This window comes from Musca autumnalis, unplaced genomic scaffold (assembly GCF_047663935.1).
Source record: "Musca autumnalis isolate F117 unplaced genomic scaffold, ASM4766393v1 scaffold_5, whole genome shotgun sequence".
NCBI lineage: Eukaryota > Metazoa > Arthropoda > Insecta > Diptera > Muscidae > Musca > Musca autumnalis.
Window position 1 is genome coordinate 35,951,038 of NW_027412088.1, and position 15,579 is coordinate 35,966,616.

Here is a 15,579-nt window from a genome sequence, read left to right on the forward strand (position 1 = left end):
GGCCCCCTGGGCCAACCCCTGGTGCCCTACACAACATTGTAATAAGGGGTATTATGCCTTTGTGCATTTGTTTGTAACACGGAAAAGGCCCATGTTCCCAGATAGGCCCATAGTTCCTTTTGGGGATGTATGTACATTGAATACATTCTGAGTCGATTTATGTATGTCCGACCGTCCAATGCAACGTACAGGTCGCCTTTCTTATGCAATACAGCTGAAAATTGGGGAAGATATTTTTGACCCAGATTTAGACATAGCTCCCATATATCCATTTTTGATGAAATTTGGAATGTGTGACGAAATTTGCACTAGAAAAAAATTTGGCAAATTATATTGAAATCGGTTCAGATTTGGATATAGCTCCCATATATATGTTCGCCCGATTTGAGGTATTTGGTGCACCAACCTCGCCTATGTAGTTCCAATTTGGATGAAATTTGAAATGTTTAACGGAATTTGTTCTAAAAAAAGATTTCCAAATTATATTGAAATCGTTTCAGATTTGGATATAACACATACATAATTTTGCCCGATTTGAGGTATTTGGTGCACCAAACACGCAAAGTCTGTCAAGTTTCGATTAAATTTTAAAATGTCAATGATTTTGAGAAATAAGTTTGCCGAATTATATTGAAATCAGTTCAGATGTGGATATAGCTTCCATATGTATGTATGTTCGCCCGATTTGATGTATTTGGTGCACCAAACATTCCATTCTGTCCAATTTGTATCAAATTTGGAAAATGTCGCTAGAAATAAGATTGCAAAATTATGTATAGTGAAATCAGTTCAGATTTGGATATAGCTCCCATATATATTTTTGCCCGATTTGAGGTATTTGGTGCATCAAACACAAAAGTTGACAGACATTTTGATGAAATTTGGAAAATGGGATTCAAACTTGTCTAGAAAAAATTTATCCAAATTATATTGAAATCGTGATGTGTAGGGTATCATATAGTCGGCCACGACCGACTTTTATCCTTTCCTTAATGTTTGTATTTAACAAATAAATACATATATATTTAGTTAAATACTATGATTATTATTATTTTGTTAAATTTTGGGGGAAGTTTAAACAGATGAATTAAGTCTAAGATGGCAACTCTGGTAAACTATTCATTTGCCTGAATATATATCCGTCTTTGTTTTTGTTTATAATTTAAAATTGGTCCCTCCTGTTGCTTCATTACAGTTACACACTTGAAGTAATGGTACCCAAATCCATACATCCACGTCTGCACCCACCCACCAACATACGTCTATTTTATGGGGCCTGTTAGTTAGACGCAAATCTAAATTTCCTGTAAAAATGACATTTATTTACATCTAAACATTCACATAACGGAAACGTGTTAATACCGATCGGGTATGTGGGTGGAGGGTGGGTTTATGCGTGTTTCATTGTATTTAGATTTCCCCACTCCTCTCATGCTATGAATGTGTGCGTGTGTATTTAAAGTATTTTGCATTTATGACAAGTGTTTATATGAGTAGGGATGTACATATGTATGCATGTGTGTGTAAGTCTTTTTAGTGCTTAAAGTGGGTGCTGCTGCAAATCCTCTCGAGAGTGTGTAGCACGACTTAAATATTTTTGTGCAAATCTTGTTGCATATGGGGTTCTTTACATTTTTCAAATGACAAACATTTTTTTTTTTTGGTTTTTGGCGCCAATGTGTTGATACCACAGCAACATACACACATAGATAGCAGAGAGATTTTTCAGTAACCAAAACAAAAAACAACTGTAAGGTATGAAGAGCAACGAAGATGACATATGGCTGGTTTTGGGTTGAGAACGGCTGTTTTGGGTTTGAGTGGATCACATGCGAATAGTTTGGCCCGAAATGCTGAACTTTAGTAGAACGCTTAATACTTAAGCTGCTCTATAGGTTTTTATAGTACAAACAAAAACATTTGGTAAATGTTATAGTTTTTGAACTTTATGATATGCTGTTGTTGCACATGTTTGTCGTTGAGTGTGTGTGCTTTCATACATATGGATTTATGCAAGTCGGTGTATAATAAGTTCAATAGGAAAATGTGTGCTGTTCGCTTAGCAAAAATATGTTTATTGTTGATTCAATGAATGCTAAGTTAGTTAAAGATAGTAAGATTATAAAACTGATCAAAATAGACCTGAAAGCCGTTAGAAATCATATGCATACATAAATGTATTTAGATGTGCAACAAAATGGACCTCAAAATATGGGAAATGAAAAATAATCCATAGAAAGGTACATTAAGCAGCCAGGAAGACTTGTCATAGTAACCATAGAGTAACATCAGTCTTCCTGAATTTTTGAAAGCCAAATTCAAGTTTGGTTGACGTAGGGGATGAAAGATACCAAGCAACGGTCTTAATCGGCGTTAACACGTTCGCGTATGCAAATAAATGAGAGAGGTGCAAAAAATTTATTATAATTATTTTATTATTAATGTTATTATTTTTTTGTTTATAACGACTAATTTCAAAAATTTCCATAATTTAATAAATAAAAAATAATAATAAATAAAATAAATAAATCAAATGTTAATCACAATAAAAAATAATTAAAGAAGTAAGTTTCAGTGTTTTATTTATAAATGCACTTAACACTAGAAAATAATTTGTCGCTTAGCCTCAATAAGTATATTCTTCCTCGTGATCGAACCTCCCAAATAAAACGCTTGCCGATTAATTTTGCCACCATTTTTAATTTAAGTGCAAGCGTTTTATTGGAGAGATTCTATCATAAGGAAGAATATACTTATTGAGGTTAAGCGACAAATTATTTTCTAGTTTTAAGTGCAATTATAAATAAAACACTGAAACTCAATTTTTTTAATTATTTTTTTATTTTTAACTTTTTTGTAAATAACTTTTTCGATCACTGAGAAGTCCATCAGTGCGGCTTTAGAACAGACAAATACATCATTGACCACATATACACCTTTACACAAATCCTGGAAAAGACCCAAGAAATGCAGATCGATGCCTACCAGCTTTTTGTTAATTATAAAACAGCCTCCAACAGACCTAAACGTTCAAGGGTATTCTAAGCCATGTCTGATTTTGGTGTCCCCGGTAAGCTCATTCGGCTTTGTAAGATGAAATTAACAAATACTCGGTTCTCAGTTGAAATAGGAAAGAACCTCTCCGAAAAGCTTATTACCAAAAGAGGTTTCAGACAAGGAGACGGCCTGTCGTGTGATCTTTTCAATATTTTGTTGTAAAAGGTTTTACGAGATGCGAAGGTCAAAATAAATCGAACAATATATGTATACAAACAGCCATACGGTACTTGCTAATGCCGAAGACATTGACACCATGGGGAGATCTGTAAAGCAATTAAGTGATACTTTTCCAAAAAAATGAAAAAAAAATCTTTAGAAAACCCACGAATATTGGAGAAAAAAATTCTTAAAAAAATGTTGATGTTTAGTGAAACAAGTAAAAAAAGTGTTAAGTTTATACCCTCCACCATAAAATAACCTAAATGGAATAATTGGTTTCCTTTCCATTGGGAAAGTACTTAGATCCTCCGCCACGTCAAGGCATGTTCCTAGGTGGAGTAAATTATGTTACTATATAATACCGTTTAGCTTTACATAAAATCTCAATTAACCCTATTGGTTAAAAATTTTAGCTAAAAATCTCAAAATACGGAAACATGGACCTATATTGACCAAAACATGAACCTATATTGACGATTTTTGATCGAGAGGTTTCTTGACCACAGAGAACCTCATATGTCAATTTACATCTAGTTCGGTTAAAAATTGTACCTAAAAATCTCAAAATACGGAAAATCTGGAGGTACCGTTATATGGGAGCTATTCCAAAATATGCACCTATATTGACGATATTTGGTGTATAAGTTTCGGGACCACTGGTAACCTCATATGTCAAATTACAGCTAGTTTGGTTAAAAATTGTAGCTAAAATCCTCAAAATACCTAAAATCGGGAGGTACCGATATATGGGGGTTATACCAAAACATAGACCTATATTGACGATTTTTGGTGGATAAGTTTCGGGACCACAAATAACCGCATACGTCAAATTGCAGCTATTTAGTTAAAAAATTGTAGCTAAAAATATATGGGGGCTATACCAAAACATGGACCGATATTGACGATGTTTGGTGGATAAGTTTTGTGGCCACAGGTAACCTCATATGTCAAATTACAGGTAGTTCGGTTAAAAATTGTAGCTAAAATCCACAAAATACCGGAAATCGGGAGGTACCGATATATGGGGGCTATACCAAAACATGGACCGATATTGACGATGTTTGGTGGATAAGTTTTGTGGCTACAGGTAACCTCCTATGTCAAATTACAGCTAGTTCGGTTAAAAATTGTAGCTAAAATCCACAAAATACCGGAAATCGGGAGGTACCGATATATTGGGGCTATACCAAAACATGGACCTATATTGACGATGTTCAGTGGATAAGTTTCGTGGCCACAGAGAACCTCATATGTCAAATTACAACTAGTTGGGTTAAAAGTTGTAGCTAAAATCCACAAAATACCGAAAATCGGGAGGTACCGATATATGGGGGCTATACCAAACCATGGACCTATATTGACGATGTTCAGTGGATAAGTTTCGTGGCCGCAGAGAACCTCATATGTCAAATTACAGCTAGTTGGGTTAAAAATTGTAGCTAAAATCCACAAAATACCGAAAATCGGGAGGTACCGATATATATGGAGGCTATACCAAAACATGGACCATATTGACGATGTTTGTTGGATAAGACGGACGGACGGACTTTCGTAGATCGACTCAGAACTTTACGCTGATCAACAATATATATACTTTTTAGGGTCGCAAATTATTATATCAATGCGTTACAAACGGAAAAACAAACTTAATATACCCTCCATACTATGGTGGAGGGTATAATAAAAACTTCAAAGTACCTGAAAACGGGCGGTATCTTTACATGGGGGCTATACCAAAACGTGGACGTGGAATTTTTGATAAAATGTTTTTTGACCTACAGAGACCCTAAATGCCAAATTGTATCTAATCCGGTCTGAAAATGTAGCGAAAAACTCCAAAATACCTTAAATCGGGATGTACCGTTATATGAGGGCTATATCAAAACTTGGACCTATATCCATATTTTTTTGTAGATATGTTTTTGACCTCCATGTATCCTAAATGCCAACTTATAGCTAATTCGGTCTGCAAATGTGGCAAAGAACGTCAAAATACCTCAAATCCGGAGGTACCGTTATATGGGGGCTATATCAAAACTTGGACCTATATACATCATAGCTAATTCGGTCTGCCAATGTGGCAAAGAACGTCAAAATACCTCAAATCAGGAGGTACCGTTATATGGGGGCTATACCAAAGAGTGGACCGATATAGCCCATCTTCAAACTTGACCTGCCTATGGAAAAATGACTATCGGGTGCAAAATTTCAGCACTCTATCTCAATTATTGCGGACACTAGAGTGATTACAACAGACGGACAGACGGACATGGCTAGATCGTCTTAGAATTTTATCCTGATCAAGAATATATATATTTACTTTATAGGGTCGCAAATGATTAGTTAGATGTGTTACAAACGGAATGACAAACTTAAAAAACTGAAAAAATCCATGGATATTGAAAAATATTGTTTACAAAATTCGTAAATATTAAAAAAATTTAATTAAACCAAAAAATAAATATATAAAATATATTCTTTAAAAAATCCACTCATGTTGAAAAAATATTCTTAAAAAATCTACAAATATTGAAAAAAATCTGAAAAAATCGACGAATATTGAAAAATATTCTTTGCGAGTATTCTATTCGAATCTGCGAATATTAAAAAAATAACTTTTTTCAATATTTAATATTAAGACTTTTTTCAATATTCTTGGATATTTAAAGAACTTTTTTAAGAACATTTTTTCAATATTCGTGGATTTTTAAAGGATATTTTTCCAATATTCGTAGATTTTTTAAGAATTTTTTTTCCAATATTCGTGGATATTTTAAGAATTTTTTTTCTATATTCGTGGATTTTTTATGATTTTTTTTTCCTATATTCGTGGATTTTTTAAGAATTTTTTTTTCAATATTCGTGGATTTTTTAAGCATTTTTTTCAATATTCGTGGATTTTTTAAGATTTTTTTTTCAATATTCGTGGATTTTTTTAAGAATCTTTTTCAGTGTTTATGGATTTTTTAAAGAATATCTTAAAAAAATCCATTAATGTTAAAAAAATCCACGAATAATAAAAATAATATTCTTAAAAACTCTCGAATATTGAAAAATCATTCTTTACAAAATCCACGAATATTGAAAAAACATTCTTTACAAAATCCACGAGTATTGAAAAATTATTGTTTAAAAAAACCACGAACATTGACAACATATTCTTTAAATATCCACGAAATTTAAAAAAAAATCTTAAAAAATCCACGAATATTGAACAAATATTTATAAAAAAAATTCAGGAATATTGCGAAAATATTCTTTAAAAATCCACTCATATTAAAAAAAATATTCTTTTTCAGTCGGTCTGGCGGTAAACGGCGATAAAACCAAGTTTTTGGTATCAACTCGTAATCCGTCCACGGATATCGGATTTACTTTGAATGTTGCTACCTACAATTTTGAGGTAGTTAAAGACTTTGTCTACCTCGACATACAACGACTGCGTTGGCTAGGCCATGCCATAAGAATGAATGATGGTGATGATCCCGCTAAAAGAGCGTATAAATACGGACCGCATGTCGGCTCACGCGGAATTGGAAGAACAAGGCTTCGTTGGAGCGAAAAAGTGAAACGCGACATCAGAAAACTCCATATCCCAGATTGGGAAAATACAGCAACAAACAGAGAGGAATAGAGATATTGGAGACTTTTTCGGCTTATGGAACTAATGTTACACAAAAATTTAACAGTTCGTAATATTTTTCTCCTTATGGTTGAGAGTGTAAAACCCTTGACCCCATAGAATTTAACACATTTTTTTATGCGCAATTTTGATAACTTTTAAGAAAATATTTGGATACCCTACAAACAATCCTTGTTTCATACTTTCAATGTACTATCGTCATTTTCTTACAATTTAAATAATTGTATTCAAAGTTATAACTATGTATGTATGTATTTGTAGTTGATTCTGATCTGAATCTATGACAACTAAACTACTTAACAGATTTAACAAGGACAGTTGTTACTCCATTACATTCATCTGGAATAACTATACCATAGTAATGTAAATCTCTATCAGAATGAATCAATTGCGACTACATACATACATACATCGTACATCCATCCATCCATCCATCCGTACACAAATCAACCCTTACTGACAAATCTTCTACCATTGTATACGATACGCAAAAGGATTAATCCGCTTAATACTTTAAGCTCTTACTACTATAAAATCATGTTTTATTTTTGTTATAATTGGTTAGCAGAGGTCTTTAGCGTTCGTTGTAGACATAAAATAAATCTCTTTAATATGCCAGAGAAGTATGGAAGAGAATACGACGATATTGGTATAATACAGGCAAATTGTTGTTGCACAGCATTTCCAATATGTATGAACGGTGTAAGTGTGTCCGTTATTGTAACCAGGATATAGTTTGAGCGGTAAGGGCATTTGGTTTTATTTAAATAAATAAATTCTGCAACGAAAAAGGATTAAAACTTCTTTAACCCTCATTTGGGTAAAAAAACAAATGTAATTGTCTGAGATAATGTTGGAGAAAAACAACAGAAGAGAAATTCAATTTTAATACAATATTGAGGAAAGGTGTTTAATGAAAATGATTGAATTTGAAATCAATTAACAATCGTGGTTTTAATATAGTGTGTTTAGACACCTCGATGTAAATTAGGGCACATATACAAGTTATTCTTCCAGAAGAACTGGCGCGTCGGTTCCTTGTTTCCTCGAACCTTTTCACCAAAGCGGTCTTTGTTCATAGAAAAATCACCCAGTCGGAAAAGTTGTTGAAAGTACCAACAACAAAGTTAAGTAAAAATTCTTAGAAAGTTTAAGGTGGTTTCGTACTTACAATTGACTTTAGTTATATCGAAGTCTTTGCGCTGTTCCATGGGACCAGCTGTGCTTAACACTTTCTCTGTGGACTGATGATGTTGATGATGCTGCTGCTGTTGTTGGTGCTGATGGTGTTGAGCTGCAGCAGCAGCTGCTACAGCATTTAAAGCTGACGGAGGTAAACATGTAATACTGCCCATAACACGTTGAGCCTGATGATGGCTATCGGAACGTTGGTGATGCTGCTGTTGCTGTGCTGAGGTATTATGATGCGTTGGATTATGATGATCATCACGTTCATTTAACTTTGGTGTAGAACTATTTTGACTAGTAATGGAGTTAGGTTGTCCCAGAGGTGTTGATGATGACAATTCACGATGTAATGTGGGTGATGGGGTTGTATTGTGATTGGACAAATTACCTGTGGAATAATGTGGACTACGTTGTAAGTCGTTTTGTTGCTGTTGCTGCTGCTGTTGTAATTGCTGCAACTGTTGCAACTTGTCCTGGACACCCTGGAAAGATGATCTTCTGTGCTGTTGCAGGCGATTAGCCTCATTGGATGTATCTTCTCCTACTAGAGGAGTAGACGCAGAAGAAGAGTTTTGTGCATTTGTATTTGTGGGTGATTGTCGGCTAATGTGATGACCCATTGTGGATACCAACGAAGAAGAGGCAGATTGTTGTGGTGTTGGAGGTGGCAAAGGTGGTGGAGGCGATGAAGAATGTTCTGTTTTAACCACAACATCGGCATGCAACGATTCATTGCTGGCTTGCTTGTTGGCATTAGCAGCAGCTGCTGCTGCAGCAGCATTGGCTACACGTGTTAAAGCCAAAGCTTGACTCTGAAAGAAAACAAAAACAAAAACCATTAAAATAACATTTTATAGAAACACTTTTTCGACAAGAAGAAAAATAAAAAAATTGTCTTCCTACAGATGATTGTTATTATTTTATTAACTTAACTAAATGACTTAAATTATTTCTTGTTGTCGCACTGATTGTGTGTCATTCGAATAACAGTACACCAAAGAAAATTTCACTTAAATCTAAATCATTGACGTCCACTTCGCGCTTACTGGTGGCATCAGCAGCATCAGCTTGGCTTGTCATTTAATTGGTTTGTCTCGTCTTGTCCGTCAATCGTTAAAGAAAATAACCCAGTTTTTTTTTTCTTTTCGAAATTTAATTCTTTCATTTCGAACAATTGGATATTATTGAGCTTTATTTGGTGAACAAATCAAAGTAGAGTATAAAGTTCAACACAATTGTTTTTCAACTATATTTATATTGGTAAAAATAATTCGTTTATGAGTGTGTGTGTTCGTTTGTATGTGTACAAACAATGTTGTATAGCTGTTATTCTAACAGTTAAACGAATTTAAGCGATCATATTCAATAACCTTAATGGGTGACAGTCAATACACTTTTCTCTCTAAATTTTGGGCTTATGTGTGTACGAGTACATGTGCCAAGATTTATTTATTAAGACAAATTACTGAGACAAGTGTGGAGAATTTGACCAAGGTTCGGAAAATAACAATAAAAAGTATAACTACAAATTTAATTAATAATTTAAGTGTAGCAACAAATATTTAAACATTTGGCAGTAATCGGTTTTACAGGCATTCGTCAAACAGGTCAAAACTCGGAAAAAAAACTCAAGCGAATAAAGTAGAGATCACATGATCCCAGTTGTCGCAATAACTATAAGATTGTATACAACATATATGTATGGTGCTGCCCGAAATATTTGGCAGACTTTCATTATCAGGTTCTTACCTTGCAATACTTCCACCAGAAGAAGAGATATTTTCAGTGGAAATAAATTTCAAATTTCTCTAGTATTTGACCAATTTTGGTAAAGCAATTGGAACCAATTAAAATTGGCAATTTTGTTGAAATGCCCTTAACCAAAGCTCGGATATTTGTCTTTACAATTCACATAAGTTGACTTTGCCAACTGTCGTGCGCCTGAATCCGTAAAAACTTCCCAGGTGTAATCACTTTTCATTTAAAGTTAGTTAATGTGGGTGATGTAGGGGATGGAAGATACTAAGGAACGGTCCTGACCGGTTTTAACATGGCAAAGTCCAGGACTTATCTTGATCCCTCTTTCATCTCATGTGGACACTGACCTCCCCGTGGTGTCACCTGGGGAAATGCCTTTAACACCCGTTAAAGGTAGTGAGCTAACATGTGCCGAGCGTTCACCCATAAGAACGTTAAAAACTTAGGTTTTGGCGTCGGGTTAGTAACCGTCCCCTAGAAAAAACAGCCTACTATGAAACAACGAATGAAAAGAAAACCGAACCGCTCTAAAGTTGACGAACCCCGCAAACGTTTTAAAGACCATGATCTGCGAATTTGCACCTGGAATGTTCGCACTCTTTATAGAGAAGGTGCAGTCTTTGCATTGGCAGACGTACCTGTAAAGTACAAGGCCGATATTACTGCCATACAGGAAATACGATGGATTGGGAAAGGCGTCACAACAACACCTAAAGGTGACGCGCTGTATTATAGCCGCCATGATGTAAAATATGAGTTTGGTTGCGGATTTGTAGTTAGTCGAAGACTAAAACATCTGCAATCCAGCTTCACCCCAGTGCATGAAAGACTCGCTACAATTCGAATTAAAGCTAAATTCTTAAACATCAGCTTTATTTGCGCTCATGCTCCCACTGAAGAAAAGGACGAACAGACCAAAGATATATTTTACGAGCGCTAAGAAGAAACATATGACCGTTGCCCTGCCCATGACATTAAAATTATTCTAGGCAATTTTAATGCCAAAATTGGAAAGGTGAATATCTTTGGCCCAACAGTCGGGAATTTCAGTATGAGGCTGATAGACTTCGCAGCTGCAAAAAACATGGTAGTTAGCAGTACCAGATTTAATCATCTCGATATTCATAAGGGCACCTGGCTATCTCCAGATCAAAGAACAAGTAATCAAATTGATCATGTTGTAATAGATGGAAGGCATTCATCCAGCGTGTTGGATGTACGATCGTTCCGAGGCGCAAACATTGATTCGGACCACTACCTTGTTGCAGTAAAGTTACGTTGCAAATAAAGCACGGACAGACACAACGCGGAAGTTGGACATCGATAGGCTGCAAACACAACAGATAGCCACGGCATATTCCACTCGACTAGCCCAATTGCTTAATGAGAGCACCTATTGTCCCGATAACATAACAACACAATGGCAAAATATTGCCCACTCCATGCAAACAGCCGCAAAATCCATACTTGGATACCTGAGACCTCCACAAAGGAATTCATGGTATGACCAGGAGTGTCGTGCTGCTACCGAAGAGAAAAATGCGGCGTATAGAGCTACCTTACAATCAGTAGCAACGCGTAGCGCGTGAGAGTGATATCGAGAGAAAAGGAGAAAAGAGAAATGTCTTTTCCGCAAGAAAAAGAGAGAAATGGAAAAGCGGGAGTGTGAAAAAATCGAGATGTACAGGAGCCAGAATGAAGTCCGAAAATTCTACAAAGCGTGAAACATCAAACAGATGGCTTTGGTACAGGCACATCCTCCTGTAGAGACCGGCAAGGTAATCTGTTAACAGATACAGATAGCGTGCTCAGGATATGGAAGGAACATTTCTCCAATCTGCTAGTATCCAATAGTAGCGAAAACGATGATACCACAGATCCAATCCCAGAAGATGGTATAGAATGTTATCTGCCCGGCCAAGATGAGGTAAAAACAGCAATAAACCGACTGAAAAATAATAAAGCAGCAGAAGCCGATGGCTTACCAGCCGAGCTGTTTAAAACCGGAGGCGACGCGCTGATAAGGTGTATGCATCAGCTAGTTAGCACCATCTGGCAGGAAGAACGCGTACCCGACGATTGGAACCTGAGCATCCTGTGTCCCGTCCACATGAAAGGAGATAAGACTGTATGCTCCAACTATAGGGGCATCAGTCTTCTCCCTATTGCCTATAAGATACTGTCAGGGATATTGTGCGACCGACTAAAGCCAATGGTCAACGAAATAATTGGACCATACTAATGTTGCTTTATACCTGGCAAGTCCACCCTTGACCAGATATTTACCCTGCGGCAAATCCTGGAGAAGACCCAAGAGATGCAGATCGACACATATCACCTTTTTGTCGATTATAAAGCAGCATTCGACAGTCCCCTCCGATCAAAGGTATTCCATGCAATGTCTGAACTTGGTATCCCCGCAAAGCTCATCCGGCTTTCTAAGGTGACTTTAACTGATACTAGGTCCTCAGTTAAAATTGGAAAGAACCTCTCCGAACAGTTCAATAATAAAAGATGTTTCAGGCAAGGAGACAGCCTTTCGTGTGACCTATTTAACATTTTGCTGAAAAAAGTAGTACGAGATGCAAATGTCAAAAGAAATGGCACAATTTACACCAATAGCCACATGTTACTTGCTTATGTTGATGACATAGACATCATGGGACGATCAGTAAAAGAAGTAACTGATACCTTTAGGAAGGTCGAAGCAGAATCTGCGAAAGTGGGTCTGGCGGTAAACGAAAAGACCAAACAATTTCGATAGAATTTGCTGTTCTCTAGCAAAAACGTGAAAACCTAAACAACCTAATAATGTGACCTCTGACCGCGATTTATTTAAAAAACCAAAAAACATTGTAGTTTTAAAATCGGCAAAAACTTCCCAGTTGTAAGCACCTCTCATTTAAACTTAGTTCAGGAGCACCCTGTGTTGTAATGAGTACTGGGAGAACTATCCGAAATAAAATTTAAAATTTATAAGCAAACAGGTCTCATGGTCTATTCTAAAGAAGTGGACCGATAAAGTTCGTCTTCAAATTCGATATATGTTGGGAAGAACAATTCAGATGTACAAAGGTTCAAATCGAGGTCTCTTTTTAAGAGCCATATTTGGTAACCCCGATAAAACTTATACTGTCGGACGTACCTTTCTTTCGTTTATGAAGAAGACTAAATACCAAATTTTAGAAAGTTCGGTAAAACAATGTGGCTAACTTTCAAAATACCGAAATTCGGGAGGTACCGTTCCATGGGGGCTATATCAAAACGTCGATCTATATTAATTGTTCCACAAACATCCCAGATGGGACAAGGGAGACTTCTCTCATATCAATGAGTGCACCCCGATTCATATTAGCTCAATGATATGGGACCTACTGTTTATCGCCGAGTCCGAACGGCGTGTCTTAAGACACCACTTGTAGAGAAGTTTTACATAGCTGAAATACTCAGAAAATGTCGCCAGCATTACAGAGGGGTATTTTGCCACAGCTGAAAAATGTTTGATGTTGCCTGGCCGGGGAATCGAACCCACGACTTCAGCGTGCAAGGCGGACGTGCATCCCATAGCACCACGGTTGCATCCGTCAATCTATACCTTCAAATTTCTGGCGCAAAGTTTTTAGGCTCAAAGAAGACTAAATACCGAATTTCCGATATTTCGGTAAAACCTTCAAAATACCGAAAATCTATGGCGGATATAGGACCCCGCGGACCTATACTGATAATTCTCTTCTGGAATATTTTATAACCCCATGGAAGACTAAATAAAAAAATGTCAGTCTTTCGGTGGGATATTGACGTCACAACCTCCAGAATTACGAAAATCGGGAGGTACCGTTCTATGGGGGCTATATCGAAACGTGGACCTATGCCGACGAATTTCAGTGAGAAAGAATTTACTTCCAACAAAGACTAAATACCAAATTTCAGCCATTTCGGTGGGTTGCTGAGGTCACAACCTTCAAAATACGGAAAATCGGGAGATACCGATCTATGGGGGCCATATGAAGGCGTGAACCTATACCGAAAAATTTCAGGTGGAAAATCTTATACCCCAAACGAAAACAAAATACCAAATTTTAGCCATTTCTGAAGAATATTGAGGCCACAACTTTCAAAATACGGAAAATCGGGAGGTACCGTTCTATGGGGGCTATCTGAATGCGTGGACCAATACCGACGAATTTCCGGGGGAAAATTTTTATACCCCCAACGACGACTAGGTACCAAATTTCAGCCATTTCGGTTTGATAATGGGACTAAAACCTTTAAAATACCGAAAATCGGGTGGTACCGTTTATGGGGGCTATAAGAAGGCGTGTAACTATACCGATAAATTTCATATGGAACGTTTAGTACCCCAAATGAAGACCAAATACCAACTTTGAGCAATTTCGGTGGAATATTGAGGCCACATCCTTCAAAGGGAGGTACCGATCCATGAGGGACTATACTAAGGCGTGAACCAATACCTTCAAATTTCATATGGAACGCCTAATACCCTAAATGAAGACCAAATAACAAATTTCAGCAACTTCGGTGGAATATTGAGGCCACAATCTTCAAAATATTGGAGGTACTGGGGGCTATACTATACTTTCTGGGGGAAGTTTTATACCCCCAACGAAGACAACATTCAAAATTTCAGCCATTTCTGAGGAATATTGAGGCCACAATCTTCAAAATACCGAAAATCGGGAGGTACCGTTCTATGGGGGCTATTCTAAGGCGAGGACCTATACCGGAAAGTTTTATACCTCCAACGAGGACAAAATACCAAATTTCAGCCATTTCTGAAGAATATTGAGGGCACAACTTTCAAAATACCGAAAATCGAGAGGTAGCGTTCTATGGGGGCTATCTGAAGGCGTAAATCTATACCGACGAATTTCGGGCGGAGAGTTTTATAACCCCGACGAATACTAGGTACCAAATTTCAGGCATTTCGGTGTGATAATGAGGCTAAAACCTTTAAAATAGCGAAAATCGGGTGGTACCGTTCTATTGGGGGCTATATCAAAACGTGGACCGATATAGCCCGTTTGCAATACCAAACATCCTAGAAGTAATAGAAAATTCTATAGCAAATTACGAAGCTTTATCTTAACAAGTAAAAAAGTGTCAGTCGGCTTTGCCGACAGATATATACTCTCAGACAATTTGAAGCGAAACTTTCACCTCCGGACAGATATAATTTATTTAAGGTCTCTTCAGAATTTTGTGGCAATTTTTGGACATTTGAACTTGCCGACAAAAATGTGGATTAGGAATTAACTGCACTAAGACACACATGTTGAACTTTTGTAGGGAAGGTACCCTTAGGGAGGACCGATATGGCCCATTTTAGAAATTAAACTAAATTTTTATAAAATATTAGAAGTTCCAAAGTATGGACCAAATTGGTTGCCCCATTCAAGTGATATCGTAGTGACATGTTTTAAATATTGGGGAGAAGTACCGAAAGTTGTGGACCGGTATTGCCCATGAAACTAAGTTTGGATATAATATGACGAAGACCAAATGTTGGACCAAATCGGTTGAACAGTTCGAGAGTTATCGTGCTCTTCGACCGCCACATATGGTGACATAGGGGGTTTTTACACCTTTCGGGCTGTTTTCCCAACAAATATGGACTTGTCCCTGAAAAAACTTTTACCGTCGTAATGGAGGTAGCGAATGCAAATCGCTTAAACAAAAATCAAAGTGATTCGAGAGCACGTCTTAAAGTAAACTTATCCGAAATTTTGTGTGAGAGGTACCAGAAGGAGGAG

General features: G+C 36.7%; 1 protein-coding gene across 2 annotated transcripts in view; it reads right to left on the reverse strand.

The window, feature by feature from the left end:
• dve (SATB1_N and homeodomain domain-containing protein dve) overlaps positions 1-15,579 on the reverse strand; it is a 455,929-nt gene that overhangs the window by 137,755 nt on the left and 302,595 nt on the right. For both annotated transcript variants that reach the window (XM_073989021.1, XM_073989022.1), the window contains one exon: positions 8,034-8,862. In XM_073989021.1, coding sequence (XP_073845122.1) covers positions 8,034-8,862 — 829 coding nt within the window. The remainder of the gene's footprint in view (positions 1-8,033; positions 8,863-15,579) is intronic.